This window comes from Buteo buteo, chromosome 5 (assembly GCF_964188355.1).
Source record: "Buteo buteo chromosome 5, bButBut1.hap1.1, whole genome shotgun sequence".
Taxonomy (NCBI): domain Eukaryota; kingdom Metazoa; phylum Chordata; class Aves; order Accipitriformes; family Accipitridae; genus Buteo; species Buteo buteo.
In genome coordinates this window covers 14,214,353-14,233,636 of record NC_134175.1, presented here as the reverse complement: position 1 = coordinate 14,233,636, position 19,284 = coordinate 14,214,353, and the positions used below count along the sequence as shown (strand labels likewise).

General features: G+C 38.7%; 1 protein-coding gene across 1 annotated transcript in view; it reads left to right on the top strand.

The window, feature by feature from the left end:
- The window catches only part of SPAG16 (sperm associated antigen 16), a 447,435-nt gene that overhangs the window by 272,325 nt on the left and 155,826 nt on the right, over positions 1–19,284 (top strand). The window contains exon 13 of the mRNA XM_075027914.1: positions 6,100–6,226. Coding sequence (XP_074884015.1) covers positions 6,100–6,226 — 127 coding nt within the window. The remainder of the gene's footprint in view (positions 1–6,099; positions 6,227–19,284) is intronic.

The window sequence follows — 19,284 nt, the reverse complement described above, 5'->3', positions numbered from 1 at the left end:
AGAAATGTTTACATTTTCACAAATACAGTAGAACCATGTACTTTAGCGCTGCATTTTCAAAGTGTCAAACGCTAGTTTGAAAGAGGGCACAAATGAATGTTCACAATTGGAAGACCGCTTCATTTTCTTGAAGATAAGTAATAATTGAACAAAGTGGCTCATATTGACAGCATCATACTGGCATATATCTTTTCAGAGACAAATGTACTTTATAGAGGAAGTGTCCTCACATGTCAGTGTCTTATAAAATGTGTTACATTTAGTGAAATAATGGGTCAAGAAAAAAAAAAATCATCGTCATAAATGATGGTAGGCACTTTTTACTGAAATACTGGTAGTTTTACATTCTTGACATGAATAATTGGATGTGTCATATGTGAAGCTACCTAGAAATAAAATAGAGGTCATAAAATGTAAAGACATGATAGGATGCATTTATAACAGCATAAACCAAACTGGCATTTTAATGTCTTAAGCCAGCCCATTTGCTATACTTGTCCATTGATCTTTGCTGGAGAAGTTCTATGCCTAATATAAACACATTTTGAGATAAAGCCATATAATAAGAAAGTGATAGGATTTGTTTTTGTTAAAACTATTCACCTTTTAACTGTTACAATTATATCACTATAACAGGACTGGAGTCTGATTACAAAACTTCCTCAGAAATGTTGTGTCCACCTTCATAGCAGATGACTTTCTGGTATAATTTACATTGACATTTTACCTGCTAATGACTGCAGTTCACATAGAAGAATGTTATTCAGTAGACATGAGAAAGGGTTTAGTTTAGTGTTTGTTCCATGGGAAGATTTGAGACAGTAGTTGTTGGGAAAGATGGTACAGTTTGAGAGTGTTTGTGCATTTAATGTATTCCTTTGGAAGGCATGTAAAAAGCTGGTTGGTAGAGGCACTGACTCAGAAGTATGTGCTAAAAATCTCATTAATTTTGATTGGCTATATAGGTGCTTTTAATTACCATGCTTGAAATAAGATTTAATATGACATGTCAATAAAATAAGGAACTATGACTAGCTAACTAATCATTGAAATGGTATCACCCCCCACCCCCTAATTTTTCCATCTGGAGCTGAACATAGAAACCACATGTTTTTTTTAAAAAAAAAAAAGAAAAAAAAAATCAAGAAAGGAGGCAGTGCTTGTCCTGTTTTCATAGGATTGCTAGTAAGCATGTGTTGTCTATTGGTTGGGTTTTTTTAAACACTTTTAAATAGCAAAAGAATTGGCAACAGGTAATCTTACTTGTCTCTCTGGTTTGCTGTGTGTCTTTGGAAATGAGTACTAAGCTGGTGTGGAGCACTGCAGGTTGTCCAATGCTTTGTGCCCTGTATAGCCTTTAGCAGTAAATATGTACCAGGCAATTGTAAAATGTTCCCATGAGAGTGTGCCAGGTTGTTGTCCTTCCTGAGTTTTAACTCGGTCTGTGCAGATAGGAAAGTATACAGGGTAACAGAAATCTACCCACTATCTGTGTTTTCTTTTCAATTATTTTACAGTTGATGAAATATCTAACTAGTGCATTATTTGGCTGGTATTGTACATTAGTGTAGAGACGGCAGCCTGTTAATATTCAGCAAAGTCTTATATAAGTGGAAATGCTTCATATCTTCCTTTTTCAATGTGGTTTTACTGCAAGCCCTTTTGAATTTGAATGAACCATTCCAGAATGTGATTCTCAAAAGAGAAGTCTCTAAAAATTGAGCAAGTAAAATCTTCCCATCACTGTTGAGCTAGTGATATAGATAATGGTATGATTAATTTAAATGCCAACATTCATGTTATAGGTGTGCTTCTTTATAATTATAATAGTCTGTCCATGTTTGTTTGAACCTGTTGAGAAAAATCAAAACCTGGTGAGGTAGAATAAAGGCTGATTTACTGATGGACATTTTTACCTTACCTGGATTTAAGGAGAGGGAAATCGACTTTGTAGAAAAAAAGAGAACACTGAGGATTAGTCAAGTCAAGAAAATGTGTTAACTGATGGTTTACATTGAAAAAGTAGTAATAACACAGGTAAAAGATGAGGGTTGGAATTGGTGTCTGAGATGAGGTTCACGATGCAATCTGCAAAATACTGAACTACTGAGCAGTATTTCCACCATGGCATCATTTAGTCAGGACCTCTTTCTCTGTCTCTGGACGTAAGCAACAAGAGTACTGCAAGTGCCTAACCTACTATTCATAGATGATTCCCTCTCTGTTCTGAACTGAAATGTTCAGAGATGGTGAAGCTTATATCCATGAGGCTATGTGTTCATAATGAGAAAAAACCATAAGATAATGAATGTTGCTACAGATTTATTCTAATGTAGATGACCCATTTGTTAGAAATATCAGCTCCCATGAAAAACAAGGTGACGGTCTACCCTTCATATCAACTTCTTTTTTATGGAAAAAACCCATCTAAATAAAATGTTTCCCTTTCCAACCAAAAAATAGCTTGTGTACAAGACAGTGTTGCTGAAATTATATCTCAGCTGGAAGGAAAGATGAGTTTATTTTATGTAGCAGTTGGAGGTTCTTAGAAATATCAGTCAGTCAGTTACCAGAGTGGTAAATTAAATCTTGAGAGCCAGAGCTCACTCATCAGTACGCAATGATATGGAAGTGGCAAGGAGAGAGACAGACAACTGCATCAGGTCTGGGTGTTTATGTTCTTGATGGAAAAGTACAAATCATTTCCTTCCCTTCTGCTGCTGTCATGGTCCATCACTTTAGTCCATTTTCACCTTGCTAAGGGATTCTGAATGGGCCTTCCTGCTTTGGCACCTAATTAATCTCTCACAAGCCTGTTCTTGCACCCTGTCTGGCTGGGATGGTCCATATCTTATGTCAGAGACTCACAAACAAAATATTCTTTTTTCCTTTCCTTCCTCTTCCTGTGTTCTTTCACCTGAAGCCCCCTCAAGAAGGTTGAAGATGTTATTCTCCTGCCTTTGAAAAGGATCTACATACATCCTGTTACTACAGGAAAATACCCCATTTTCTTCTAGTGGAACACTGTCACACTGTGGTATGTAAAGTTGTCTGTGTTTTCAAAACTAATAAGAGCCCACAAAAATACACAGTAGGATTTTGCTTGTCAGAAACTGGTGACTCAAAGTCCTTATGCTCTAACAGGCAAGCCAGAGATCATTGGTCACTTTTAAAAAATGGCATACCTATACACAAATAAAAGTATATGATCTGAGATGAAAAAGGCATATTCTGTGGTGTAAAACATTGCCATGAGACTGTGAAACAAAAAATTATTTTATTGAAGTTATTTTATTGTCATACATCAAGTGATCATGAATATCAGGTATCTTGTGCACCGAGCTCTAACAGCCACAATACTTTATGACTAGTTTAAAATGAGTCCTTGTGATAAAATAACACATGTAGTCTATATAACAGATAAAACTGAATAGTATAATGTATTATCTATAACAGAAAAACATAGATTCTGTAAAATGATACCAGTGGAATCTAATATTCCTTTGAAATATATTTCCTGGATAATATTTCTACTCGGAAACAACTTATCTCCTTCTACTATCCCTTCTGTGTGGACAGGCTTGGTGCTTAGCTCAGTGCAGCATATGCATTTCAGTCTGGGAAATGGCAAGGCTTTAAAATAGGTCTGAGAAGTCACTTTGTTAGATCACTGATCAGGGGTAGTGTCCATCAAAACCCTTTAGCTTTATTGGACTGTATCTGATCTGCAGATACTGATCTTCTGTGCTGTTGATACAAAACCTGCAAGAGCTCCAAGAGTCTTCTGGTGACATACAGGCAGGAAGAAAAGAAGAAAAAAAAAAAAAAATCACATCTTTAATTCCCTCTGCTGACAGCTTCCTTAATAAATATTGTAAGAAATTTCTTCGTTAAGAGACACCCAGTAATCTAATTTGCAAGCCCCAATGATATATTCAGCAGCCAGCTCAGGGGAGGTGTGTTTCTACTGTCAGAATCACATGAGCAGGGAATAAAATTCTGAGCTCTCACTGAAAGCTGTAATAATTCATGATTAGTTGTTGGCTTTTATTTTTTCATACTATTTTTGACTCAGCTGAACAAAGAGGATAGAACTGCTACTGACTTTACATTGATTAGGTTTTTCCATGGTATGGTCATCTACCTGTATGTTTTCACAGGATATAACAGTACAAACACTGCAAATTCATGAAGTTTCATGTATATCTAAAGAAATCATAGACTGAAACCCATATCAGCATGGACAACTTTTGTATACAGCCATAATGAGTGGTGAATGCCAGTTCATTTTAATTGTCTCCCCTCTTGACATCCTTGTGTAGGAGTTAAGCCTTTGCCATTCTGTTCCGTTTGAATAATCCCAGATTTGTTTGTTACCTTCTGTATTGTCCTGGTAAGTCACCCTTGGGCTCTTCTTTCTCTTCTCCTGGACTCTGGTTTAAGGAACATTATTCTCTGGTGTGCACACAGAAAACAAAACAGAAGCCAAAAAGCTTTTACAAGATCATAGCTATATAGCCAACTTCCAGCTGTTTTGTGAGCGAACTGATTCTCTACAGCAGTGTCATAGTGCTTTTGTCTTTATTCCTTACAATGGGAAAAGCTTCCCGTCTTGTGTTCCATCTGTATCAGGTTCATACCCTGAACTGAGAAGGATCAGTAGTGTTGTCTCAGAAATTAACTCATTACAAGATAAGAAAACAAAATAAAAAAATAAGAAAGTGTCGTGGTTTAACCCCAGCCAGCAACTAAGCACCACGCAGCCGCTCACTCACTCCCCCCCACCCAGTGGGATGGGGGAGAAAATCAGGAAAAGAAGTAAAACTCGTGGGTTGAGATAAGAACGGTTTAATAGAACAGAAAAGAAGAAACTAATAATGATAATGATAACACTAACAAAATGACAGCAGTAGTAATAAAAGGATTGAAATGTACAAATGATGCGCAGGGCAATTGCTCACCGCCCGCCGACCGACACCCAGCCAGTCCCCGAGCGGCGAATCCCTGCCCCCCCCCCCTTCCCAGTTCCTAAACTAGATGGGTCGTCCCATGGTATGGAATACCCTGTTGGCCAGTTTGGGTCAGGTGCCCTGGCTGGGCATGAGAAGCTGAAAAATCCTTGACTATAGTCTAAACACTACTGAGCAACAACTGAAAACATCAGTGTTATCCGCATTCTTCACATACTGAACTCAAAACATAGCACTGTACCAGCTACTAGGAAGACAGTTAATTCTATCCCAGCTGAAACCAGGACAGAAAGCAAAACAAAAACCTCTAGGGTATTACTTCATAGCTGATCAGCTGGGAGAAGGCGGGATAGTTGGAAGTCTTCAGCCTTGAAAGAACTTCCCAAATCATGTCACAGAGTAATTCCATCTGAGCTGTGGTCAGTTCATGGTAAAGACCTCGATGCTTGGGGTTCACCTCTGTTTCCTCACATCTGCCTTAAGAACTTACAGCTTATAATGGCTACTGGTGGGGCTCATGCATAGCAAGAGACGTCTTTGTAGGGAAAAGGCCTCCTGGGTGTCCACAGTGACAAGACTTTACCCTCAGTGAAGAACTCCCAGACATCACTTAGTTTCCATAAGTTTTTCTGCAGACCTTGAGAAGAAAGGCAGGCTACCAGCACCGTCTGGCTTTCTTCAAGGTGCATATTGGGATGGTGCTATAGATTTCTTAGACCCTTTGTAAGCAAGAAGGAATAAGATATCTTTAAAAAGGAAATGGTGCTGTCCCTATCCTATCTTTTCATCCATGTTCCTTTTAAATTCTACATCAACAAGGTTTTTGAGGATGCACCCAGGAAACATATAATGGTGCTTTCATTGTTGCTCCTTACAATTCAATCTTTTAAAACCTGCTTCTCCATTTCTTTTTAGCTTCCCACTATGGCCTTCATTACTGGGAAGCAAACACTAACTGGTTTGGGTTTTTTTTATTTTCTCTGGGTAATGAATAGCTGTCAATGTTCATTTTTTTCTAAAGAGTGGCTAGGAAAGACACATGCAATGCATTACTAATTTATCTGAACTTATCTCTTGTTCTTATTATCCTGAATGGCAAGTGCTGTATTTCTGTTATTTTCTTTTGCAGTGAGAGATGCAGATATACGATGTGTGGCCATAAAGATTCAGTCAATAGCATTGAGTTTCTTCCGTTCTCCAGCACTGTTCTCACTAGCTCTGCTGACAAGACTTTATCTCTCTGGGATGCCAGAACCGTAAGCAGTCTTTTTCTTGGTCTTTCTTGAATTCAAGTGAAGTGATGACATGTATGGTGTGAGAAAAAATGAAAGCCAGTGAAAATAGACAGTAAGGGTGATGTGGCAATAGAATATTCACTAACACAGCTATTATCTACTGACCAAAAAATATCGCCATATAACATTTCCTTGACATCTGAAATGACCGAGTCCTCACAGTGCAACAAATGGACATGCACTGAGATCACTGAATAAACAGGTAGACTTAATTAGGTGGTGCTGGTTTTAGCAACTAATGGTCTGGGTCTGGAAGACTGCATTGCTGCACACTGTGCTGAATGAGTTCAGTAGATAGAGCAGCTGAAGGTCAGTTTTGTCTGGCTTCATTTGTGAGTGCTGGCATGTCCTTTACATTATGTACAAAGGAAATGGGGGGAAATGCCATAGAAGAAACAAGCTGCATAGAAATCTAATATGTTTATTCTTCCTCTAGAAGGGACACCCCACCCCCACCCCCAAACTCACAGCTGATTTCTCATGCAATATCTCCATAATATATCACTGTAGGTAGTGTCAGGAACTCTGTATGTCTTCCTTTATTCTTCTCTACCTTCATTCTTTGGTATAGGTATAAATGGATTTAGTACCTCGGAGAGTGTATTTGTCCCTGCTGCTTTGTAGACCAAATACATAAATCCTGTTCAAGTAGAATATGAGAACAAGGCAAGAGGAATTTTTTTCTCTTTCATCAGAAAATTCAATAATTACTGCTGCTGTTGTGGTATTTCTCATAGGGCAACTCTTGAAATTCTCAAGTTGCTACTTCAGTTGGTATTATGGTCACTTTGCATTTCTCAAACAGTGCAAAGATATAAGATTCCGGCCAAGAATAGAGAAGGTTGTATTCATGGAAGGGATTTGAGAGGAAGGAAGCAAAGAGCTATCGCTGTGTATTAGGTATTGTAATTAGAGTATTGTAATAGGTATTGCCATTAGAGCTATACAAACATAGGATAAGAAAAACTGATACGAAAATGACAGTGGAATATTTGAGATTCTCATTAGGCAATTTCTATTTATGGACCATAGAAACAGACTATAGAGGGTCATTTAATAATAATCCTGGGCTTAAAGCACAAGTTAAAATGAAGCCAGTCAAGACTTATTCTTAAATGTGTTGGTTTGTAAAAATTTTTTATATCCAAATATGAATAATTCAAAAAAAGAAAAAAATATTGAAATGCAAACAAAAGTGAAAAACTCAGTGGAAAAATAGATTTCTGCTTTGTTTTGTTTTCAATAAATCCTGCAGGGAACTTTATCTTGCATATGTCTTGGTAATCTCGTGTTCATAGCAAATTAACAGAATTATAAAAGGGTATTTCTTTGATAAACTTATGAAAATGCCTGCTCAATTTTCTTTCACCAGCACCATTTTTCACCTTTGGGTAATTTTGCTAAGATAGGAAAGACCTTTTGTGAAAAGAAAACATTGTGCATGGCATTTTGTTGTGTATTTATTCTGTTGAATTGTTTCCCTGTTCAGTGGGAAATCTTGCAGATTTCGGACACGTGCCCACATTGAAGTGTCACTTTAAGTGGTGAAATCACTGTGAAGATGCTGTCTCCCTCTAAATACTGAATGATATTAAATGTTCCCTCCAGAAAGAAGATGAATTATTTTTCTCCCATTAATTTGGAATAGAATATTTTCTCACCTCTGTGAGATCAATTAGCATTAAGGAGTACATTTAAGATAATTTTAATGAAACATGAAAATCATACTCCGGTTTGTTTTCTCATAAATTAGATTCATATTACTAATCACATCTTGCTCTTCAATCATTAACTTTAGTCAGCTCTTTATTATTAAAGATAATGGATGCAGAGAAGTGTAAGTAAAAGCGGCGTAAGTTGAATGGACAATAAGCTCTGGATTTGGGGCAGAATGGAACATAAATCTTTGTAATTACTAAGCTGAAGCTATAAGGCAGCCTTCAGACTTTGGAAGCACATGGCATTACTTTTTTCTTTTTTCTTTTTTCTTTTTTTTTTCTGGATAATATAGGGTCAGATCTAGTAGTTCAAAAAAATCTACAGCACGTTGACTGTAATTTTAAACCTAAGATATATATTGCCTATAGGGAAATGAGAGCACAGAAGGATGAATATTATTTAGATGATTATGGCTCTTTCCAAACATTGTGGGAGAAAATATGGAGTTGGTGTTGGATTTGGATAGGAACCATACTCATGCTGTGCCAGACTCCCAGTAGATTTAGGTGTATGAGACTGAGGCTGCAATTCATTGGTAGGAATTTCTTGCCAGTAAAGCTGATGGCTCTCATGCCAAGATAAGCTGTGGAATTTATTTCTCTTTATGCCAGTTTCATAGAAAGACAAGCATATTCTGGCTTTTCACCAGAATATTTTCTCGCTGACACATCAGAGTGAGCATCTCTACTCATGAATTGCAAAGTGTGTCCAATGATAAATGTGAGAGGTGCAAAAGAACATGAGACCCCAAGAGTACAAGTTCACCTGCCTGGGTTAATTCTTCTCATGATAAGCGGTCTGCTGCTCATCTGCATCTCCCATATTCTGATGAGTAATTTCTTGGGGCTAGTCAGATTTGTCTGGATAACATTTGAGCCAAGCTGTATCTTTGCTCTTTCTCAGAAAGACAAAATGCCAAATATTTATACACTTAAATAATTAAATAGAGGGGAAAAAAGTACTCAGATTTTTCATACTAAATATTTGAAACTTATTGATTTACTAACTACCTCACCTGCTTTCTGATTTTTGAAATGTCAAGTTCTATAACTGGATATTTCATTTTGGAAAAAGTTGTGCAGTGACTGTCATTTAGATGTCAGCATTTAGCCCTAAGGAATGCATCTGACAAAGATTTGCAAAGACTTGTGTGTCTGCTTAACTGGACTGTCCCATTCACATCAGTGATACTATTCTTGTGAATAAAGTTCAGCACATGCACAGCTCTGTAAAAAGCTAGATTCATACAGTGCTCTATTTTTCTATTTGGTTTTGTGAAATACTAAGCATTTGAGATATTGTTTGATGATTCTTGTCCATTTTGGTGGTCACTGATATTCAAGTGTTTGTCATTTAATTATTTAATTATCCTGGATATCTTTCTGACTTCATGCAGTATACTCCAGTGATTTAAGATGAGCCCTATTTTTCTGCATTCCTTTTGAAGAAGCCTGCTGGCATATAACACAAATTAAAGGTTCCCATTCCCACCTCACTATCAAACTAATATCCCTGACATCCAGACAGGAAGGCATCAAGCATGTCAGCTTTTTACTATTTGGGTCAAAGATGACTTAAATAGGGTTAAGACAGTGCAGCAGAACACTGACCAGATGCAAGTTCTAGCTCTGTGCATCAAATTTTATCCTCGACAGTAATTTGTGGGCTGAACAGCACAACCAAAAGTTAGAAGCTCCAAGGTAGTGTGGTCTTTGATGAATAATGAAGGCACCAATCTCAGAGGAAAAAGGAAAAAACAGAATGAGATTGTCCAAAATCCTGTCTTAACAGCAGCAAATAACTTCCAGTAATTGATAACTCATTCTCATCGAGCCAGAACCTGGCTGTGGCCATCATCATACTCCTTAAAGACTGCTGTAAAGTTTCCCCCTGCCCCAAAGCAAAGGAGAGGAGTAGGAGTCCAGGCAGAGCCTTCTTCCAGGTTCGTGCAGGGGTATCTCTTTATGGGCATGAAGAAATTGGTTCTCTCAGCCCCTGGAAATGGCTTGTGAGTGTGGTATAGCCACATTTTATATAGTAGGGCAGGCTGGACTTTTAGGGCCACACTAAGAGAAAGACATTAGGAAGAAGTAGTCAGTGAAAAGAGTGAGAGGCAGCTGGGTGTTCTTTTAGGGGAGGTTTTCAGTTTTTTTTAAATGTGGTATTGGATTAAGAAGGGTCTTATGTACAGTCCTTTTAAAAGCGTTATTTCCTAATAAATTGAGGCTTCTGTACTCGCGATGTCTGCTTATCATTTTCTACTAATGGCTTTTGAATGTTAGCCAAGGTTTGATAGAGTTTAAGTTTCCATGCAATTAGGTCTGGGCAACAGCAGGGAAACCCAAATGAATGCCCCATCTGGTAGGAGAAGTGACAGTGGGTGCTCAGCCCTCATGTCAGGCACCACCTTTCCTGTCGCCCACAGCAACCCTGCCACCCTTGTTCTACAGAGTGGTTACAGGTGGTGGTGGTAAGATACCGCTTGCTTGGGACTTCTCTTTCTTGGCTTTTCGTGATCTACCCCACAGACCTTTAGATCCAGAAATGATCTGTCTGCGAGTTCAAAGAAATAGTGGAGTAAATACCCAAGAATTTGGTGCAGTGTAATTTGCATTTTTGTGGTCTTGTAAAAGGCATCTGATTTAAGTCATACAGATCATTTAAGGACAGTGGCTATTTAGAAGGGCTTTTCACACTGTGTGCTACCAGACAATAAATACTTATGTATACCAGTTTTTGAGCTCTCTGCTAAGGGTGCCAGCTGTGGTGCGGCATTTTAATGTGAGGGCTTAGCTGCTTATGTGTTTTATATGGATGTAGAACAATTATAATGATGCTGATCTAAGCTCCAGTCTTGCAATCTTTTCCTTCACAACATAGCCCATCTTCCCCCACTGTGTGATGTCTGTGGCATGGGACAGCCCTGCTGCAGTTCCTGTTGCAGCTGGATTGTGCCTGAAAGCTAGTTAACTCTTACTTGATTAAATTCAGTGGAATTGTTCCAAACTAGTAATTTCCACTTATTTTTCAGTTTTGATTTTGTCAGAATTTAGTAATTTTCAAATTAGTAATTCTCTAAAATAACCTGTTCCATTTTTGTTTCTTCCAGTGAAATATGAATTATCTTTTAGACTACTTGGTTTTCAACATGGATTTTGTCAGAACTTTTTTGTCAGTAGCTTAGAGTATGTGGGAACACCCAGATCTTTGCAGGGATGCTGCCCATCTGTGGTGGGAGCTTTTATGCCTATGTTCATCTGGAGTGGGCATTCACGAGGCAAATTCAGAAAAATGTCAGGGTATTTAAGCATCAGGCATATGAGACAGGCACAGAGGAGCCAAAGGGAGGTATTTTGAAAGCCGATCTGGTCATCTTTACATTTTTTGGCTTACTCCGGTTGATTTATCCCCCAGTAAACACCTTAGACACAAAATTGTCAGTCAGAATATCCTCAGGGTATTGGATTTGTCAGTTTTATTTGAACCCTTTTGAACTCCTGAGAAATGAATTCAAGAGCTGAGTGGATAGACAGGATGGGTCGTTTAAAAAATCTTTGACAGGCAGATAATGGTTCAAGTCAATCCTCTTCAAAAGTCAAAGATGGAAGTCGTCAGTGTTGGATATGAAGAGCTCTTCCATGCAAACTTTTAATCTCTTAGTGTAATTGAATTATTTTGCCGTTAATAGGGGACATGCAAGGATAAGTCCATTTACTGCCATGAAGTGTAACAAATTTTGTGTTCCTGATTCTGTTCTACATATTTGTAAATAATGGGTTCATATTTTAAAACTCCCTGTCTTAATATGAAAAGGAGTTTGAGTCACAGTAAAATATGAAATCAAGAACAAATAGCTATGAATACAGACTATGTTTCCTCCAAGAAGTAATATCACGAAAGACAAAAGTAAAACTTAAAGAGGTTTATGTTAAATCTGCTTAGAATGCTTTCCTAGAGTCTTAGTGCCAATTTTTTCAAAACCAAAAAGACCGCTGAGGAAAAATGTCTTGATTTCTTTCTAATCTTGAAAAATAATTGGGAAAAAAGCTTGATACGGTCACTGTCATTTTTAAAAATGCTACATTCTGACTTTCCTCCAAAGTAACTTCTGTGGAAGAAGGTGGATTAAAATAAAATATTTCAAATAATGATAATATAACTCTGCAAGTTGGATCAGTTGACCCAGATGGAAACAAGAAAGTATCCTATGTTCTTGTTTTGCTGTGGTTTTTTTTTTTTTCTTCCTGAGAGGCAGGAAAACCATTGCCCTTCAAACTATTTGGCTGCTGTCTCCAGAATAACCCTCAGACTGGAACTATGACTCTGTCTTTCATTTGGCCTGCCATTACTGACTTCTCCCTCCTTTTTCTTGCCTTCCTTACTTCACTCCCAAATCAAACCATTAAATTCCAAGTTTAACAAACTGTATAATCAGGTGAACTCATGGGCTTTTTTCCCCTGTTAAACTAGGTTTAAATGAGACTCCAAACATTTCAGATCAGACAAGTTACCTTGTTCTACAAAGCTCAACAGTTTTACTTGATAATCTTAAAGGTCTTTTCCAACCTAAACGATTCTATGATTCTACAATTCTAAAGCTCTGGGTGAATTAGCAGCTCTTAAGAGGTTATAATTATTGTTTTATGAAGCTGTTCCTGTTCATTGACATGCCTAGGCCTGTCCACTGGATGTCAGAGTCCTTTTGCCTGTGGGAAGGCAGCCCCTTTTAACACGTTGTCTTCCTCTGCCTTGCCTCCACAACCTAGAAAAGCTACGCTCTTACTTAATTTCACACAGAAGTCTTTGAGAAGACAAGACAGTTCTGTATGTTAAAGCTTAACATCCAGCTTGACTCCCAATTCATGTGAAATGTATAAATGGCTTCTTATTGGCAGTGATGTAGTTATTTAGTTAGATTAAAGTAACATCTTTTCATCATGATGTTAACAGTCATTTAAGCTGCTACTAGTAGAGAAGAGAGCAACAGGGTCCTCTGCAGCCTGCTGCTTTTGTTCCTGTACAGTCGTGGTTTCCCCAGGGGCTCTGCCCGAGTTTCCTCCTGTAGCTACAAGCTTACACCCTTCAGGCAAGGCTTCTTGCAGTGCAGCCTGGTCTGGTTTTAACTTAGTGTGTGTCTTAGAGCGAGTCTTGGCTCCTTTCTCCTATTGTTGGCTTTCCCATGGTCAGAGCAGTCCTCTGATCCTTCCCAAGCAAGCTATAGGCCTTTGAATTCCTGTTTGCTGCCGAGCTCACAAACCTCCCAGCACACCTGCTTGCCTGCCTCCCACCCTCCTAGCAGGTCACTGCAGCCACCCTTTTGCAAGGTTTTGTGCCTTTCATCAAAGCTTCTCTTCTGGTTTAAGGCTCTCTTTCATCCACGTGCTGTTTCCCTTGCATTCCCCAGGATGGTCCCCCCTAATCTAAGGACAGGTGATGGGGAGGTGTTTTGGCTCTGTGTGTCTCAGCACACTAATATCTATTTACTCATGCCTTACCAGCTAGGGGGTTGCTTCTGTGCAAGGCATTTTGGAGTGATGTAGTCATGTGAAACACATGACTATAATTACAAATGAGGAATATCCATATTCCAGGCAGCAGGGCATGCAATTCACAGCTCCACTGTGACAGTTCCCTGTGATATATCACTGATGCTGATGTGTTGTAAACTTGCAAGGGCAGGCAGAGAGGAAAAAGTGAAATGGAGGAGGATATTAATTCACTACTGATTGAATCAGATTTCATCAGTTGTAAAATTAGAGTGCATCAGTTTTCAGTTGCTGCTGGTTATCTTAGAATATTAGTAGTAATTAGGGCACTATAAATAGATAAATTTAAAATATTTGAAGTTCTAGCCAGGGGAAAAGTCTGGCTATAGATTTCAGTAAACACTTAGATAGCGTGTCTCCTGGCGTGCTATACAGGGAGCGGATTCTGTAGGAGTGTGCGGTGTAATGGCATTTGGCTGTGTCACTGATTATTTAGAAATTAAGTAAGAGGAGCAGGCTGTATTCCTGTCTGGGCAGCAAATAGAATGACCTGAATGTGGACTTCTTACCAGCTGCCTATGTATATCTATAAAGTGTGTGCATGATATATTGCAGTAAGTATGAATTTAATTTTTGTGTCGCCAATGTCACTTTGAAACAAAATGGGAGTAAAGTTCTTTCAAAGGCTTTGGGAAAGGCCTGACTGCAGAATAAGATTTGCATTGACTTCCTGGTCCTAAAACTCTAGTTAAATTATTGATTATGAAGCTGGCTGCTTTCTTAATAGTACCTAATGTAACAATTAAAGCCAAGCAAGTAATTAAAAATGAAAAGATCGGTCCACAAGTACAATCTTCAAAAGGTCATTTTCAACTTAATCGCTTTTTTGAAAGAGGCAAGAATAGAACAAATGAGTCATTAGTAAAAAAGCAATTTAGTGTGTGTATGTGTGTAATAATGTTCCTACCAGATTACCACTGGCCACACAATACCTAAATTAATTAAAAATAATAGCTAGATTTACTTAGTTGATATTATATTAACACCTCTCTTCCCAGACCAGGCCTCCATTGTGTGAAGTGCAGTAGAAGGTATATAGCTGTAGTATGCTTCTATTCCAGACAGCTGATAACCAAATCAGAAGCCAGAAGCTTCAGCCAAAGAGAGCACAAAATTTCAGTGAAACTGTTATGTTATGGTTTAACATCATAAACAATGCTTTGTACTACACAGACCATTTACTGGCAACTTTTTTATAGGCATGAGAAGTAAGGGGAAATTTTCAGAGGTCAGTCAAGTTGGTGCATGGTTGTTTATAGGTGTGAAAGGTAGCAGGGAGGAAAGCACAAAGGTGTTTGCCAGAAAATTTTCAAAAGACCACTTAACACTGTTGCCTTTGACAGAGCATAAGTGAAGGTGACACTGGAGGATTTAAGAACTGATAGGAAGTTTGGAATCTACAAGCAAAAAATAGTCACTTGTAAGCAGGGTACGCAGCCAGACACTGTTTGCCTTCCCCTGAATGGAGAACTACTGAGTTTCATACTGACTGTATTCTGTACTGCGGGCTTTTCACAAGGTGCTCATAATGTTATATGAAGTAAAATCAGTCACAGCTTTTGCATCATCTCTGAAATTTAGCTATCATGTCCTGAAAAGTCAGGGAAAGAAACACATTTGGGATGAAAGCTCTATTACAAATACTTTACCCTGTGCCACAGATCTGTCAGTATAAAATGTCTAACTTGCATATCACTGCAAAAGTAGCTAATTGGTGCAATAGTTCATAGGTATGAAGACAGCCTGTTCTGGAGCCTGTTGAAAATGTAGTTCAGTTATCACCATACTGCTTGCATGTGCAACCTAATCAGAAACTAAGGCAAACTTTGAAGCATGGATGGGGAAATTTGCTAAGCAAACACCTGCCATAGTCAGCACCTCCTGTGCCTGTAGAACATGTATATTCCTGTGCACAGGGAAATTCATTAAACCAAGGGAGACAGAATTCAGATAAGCATGTACAGCAAAGAAGTATATGTCAGGGTATCTAGGAGTCATCCGATATCGTGAGCTTTATAGACATTTGGGAAACTGAGCTCCCATGAATAGTTACTGTGCACAGCAACTGTAAACACTTTCTCTAGATAGTAGTTGTCATGCTTTCTATAGTTAGATTCTGCTTCAACACATTTGCTCAAAACTAATTCCTATTCTTGATGAGGCGGGGGGGAATTGTATGAGAAATAGAAAGATCTGTTAGTCTGTTAAGTTAAAGGCATTGCATCTTAAATGTTCTTTTTCCTTTCCACAGTTAATTGTGGAATCTTCTTTCCTCACATATTAATTGAGGAAAGCAGATTATAGACCTGAACTTTTTATGAAAGGTCCTCTTAGTGGATCAGCATGTCCACCTCTCCACCTGCCCACCTACAATGCTCTACCATGTTATGCTGAAGAAAAAGAGTTGTTTGTTATCTTTCCTTTTATCTGGATTCCCCACAAGCTGTTCTTATGTGCTACTAAGTACAGAGCTGCTGTTTTGTCAGGTTGAAGTAAGGCATCTGGACACACTTGTCTACACAGAATATGCTATGATGGGTTTTTACTTTTCAAATTCAAAGATGAGACTATCTAGTCCAAGCATGAGCTGTTATATATCAAACCATGTATTCCACTGTCCCTTCCCAGACATAGCTGTAAGAACTTAAGTTTCAGAAGTCTAAGGACATGGTGACTGTGGCTACACATTCTCAAAAAGATCTGTTAAAAACCAAACAAACCCCAAACCTTACAAATAATTTTCCTTTCTACTAATAATAACTTTGTGAGGTAAGTAATATATTTTCAATAAATAGCTTTCCAGTTTGGTAAATACTGAATCAAAATGTTGGTGATTAATCAATCTGTTTCTTTGTATAGATTATTCCTTTCTAACCGCTACTGCTTGTATATAGACTTATTCCCATTCTGGTTCCCCACAGCCTCAGTGGGTGGCTTCTTTAGACTTCCTGCTCACATGTCCTTTTCATAATACCAAATGAGATACTGTCTGGGAAATGGCTTGAACAGAAAAGGAGGCAGACCTTTGGGATGACTTCAGCTCTGTGTTCAAAAAACTGGAATTTCAGACCTTGCAAGATATTTGCTTAAAAATATTTTCTTGCTGCTTCAAGAAATCTTAGGTAGTCAATTTTAAGTGTCATCTGCAAAACAGTTGAGGGTCCTAGTTTTGAAGGAAAAGCTGTAGGCTGTCAAACTGGTTTTTAGCAGGATGCCCCATGCAGCATCGATGGATAGTAAAAGTTTGCAGTTGTAATTCATACTTCAAACATTTCCCATATGATAGAATTTTTGTAGTACATATTTAATGTACAGAAAACTGCCAGATAGACACAGGTTTAAAAGAGTTTTATGCTCTGATACCCCCAAGGCAACAGCACAGCGAGGTGTTGTTCACATTTGATGGTCCGAGGCCAAAATGCAACTCTGATTATAACTGAATTCAGCTTCCATGTTTATAAGCATGATAAATAGTTGAGGACATTTTATGTTAAGAGGCAGTGTGGTTGGTCTAATATGAAACTGATGGAAAATTTGGGAGATGCTTCTTCTCTTCGTCACACAGCCAGGAATTTGCTTATGAGTAGCAGGCATGTCACTTCACCTCTTTTCCATCTCCCCTTTCACCCTTTCTTGTTGATGTAGACTGCAGCATAGGGCGTGGAAAAAAACCACATTAAAAAGTAAGAGTCTTGCCATCTCACTGTGTGCTGTATACTAATAATCTAAAGATGATTCAGCTGAGGTCCTAAAATACGAACATATTCAATTCTCTCTTTCTGGAATCTTTTTCTCCCCTCATGTCTTTTGGGTGATTCTGTAGAAAGGATTAAACTGATGCAAATGAGAGATAGACTTGGTTGCTAAAGTGGTGGAGATGGAATGAAAAATGTATGACAGGTGTCCTGAGCAGGAGCTTCAGGTGTTGTACAGTATTGATGTCGACATTGGGAGACATTAGCACGGGCTATTCGAGAGGAGAAGCAATGAGGCAGCACCTAATTTGTGTTGTACAATTCTATTTAAAATTGCTCCAGTAGACTACCTTGATGGGATTTTGTATTGCCTATAGAAATTGGAGCGTATGTTCTTTTGTTGTCTTGCAGATGAGGTGATGCGATGGTGTTGTAATTGTGAAATTGTCAAAACTAGCAGTGACTCACTTTGTGGAGAACTGTCTGTTCTGGTATCCTGAGAACCCCAAGTGTCCCCACTGAGCAGCAATGAGTACAATGCAAATTACATGCTGTAATTTATGTGAAGCAATGAAAAGAGATCTGTCTCTGTCACTGTGCCAGTCTGGACTTTCCTAACAGCAGGACTGTATTCCAATCAGTGGTGTGAATTGCTGTGTCATTCTAGTTAACAGCCAGGTTTTCTTGCATCGTAACATTTGCCCAGGCTCTTCATCTGGAGGCAAGCTTCTCCTCAGAGTGCTGTGGGATTGCTTACAGAACTTCCTGTGTGTGTTTTCTCCTCCTGTGTTTAATGGTATCTCCTTTTTTTTCCTTAGAACAATTAGGCTTACCTCAAGGATACACATTTATCAATTGTGTATCCTTGTAAAATTTATCAAAGCAGTCAGCACACAATTCCTCATCCCTACCATAAGTCCCAGTCACACACACTATCCCATGCCAAATCCAATTGTGAGTGCACTAATCCCTTCACAGATGCTATGTTTGGATGCTTCGTGTCCTGCTTTCCTGGCAGGCTGAGGTCCGTCAGCTTCTTTTCAGGAGTGCAATCTCAGAGCCCCTCTTAATTGTGAGGTGATTTCAGAGCTAGGGCAGAAAAACAAGCTTCAGCAGCAGCATCGTTGTCTCTCAAGTTTAGACTTCTGGCAGTAGTTTGCTGCAGCACTACTAAAATTAATTGTTTCAGGACCTAGTGTCCTGGCACCGACACAGGAGGAATGAGACGCTGCCAAAAAGGTACCACCAATTGATCCCCTGAGAACTGACTTCCTGCATCACTCAGTGTGGTTTTCAGGACAGAAAGGATTTACTGGTAAATGCTAGTTTTACAGTTTATTTAGCTTTTCATTTTCTCTAAAAATAAAAATGTGATTATCACATTCCTGTTTTTCCTCTTTTGTGGCTCAAGCCCAGCTTCTCTGCCTCCAAGTGGGTTTCAGGCCAATATTTTGTAAATGATAGTATTTTACATGCCAGTCCCTTAGCTGATTGTTTCTTTCCTCTCCCTCTCCTCAAAAATGTTTTATAGAGAAGCAATAATCTTTCAGAAATAAGACATTTATCACACACAGATTGGAAACACTGGGAGAAAACTGATGGGTGAGAAGCAAAATTTAACAATGTGGCAAAGCCTTTGTACGTAATCTTCCCCAGTTAGTGACTAGAATAAATATCAATGGTCCAATTTTCCACTGTGAACAAGCTCACAGGAAAGGAGGTACTCAGTGATGTATGCTGATATGACTATATCACAGTCCTACTTTTTATTTAAATCTCTTCTGTTTTATACTAGGTTTGTGCAAAAGCAACAAAGAGTTGCTTTAGCAAGAAGCCACAGGAGTGGTCAGGATACACATTGCACTCCAAGATCTACCCCAATCCTGCTGCCAAACCCTTCCCCCCTTTTCAGCCTCATCCAGTAATGGCATGCAACTGGTTTTACTGGTTGAGATGGAACCCTACAAAGTTGAGTCTGGGACTCAATGCTTTTTGGAAATGCAGGTAGCATGTCCACCTGTCTCAGGGCCTGTGCCCCAGAAAGTATGCATCCTCTTGA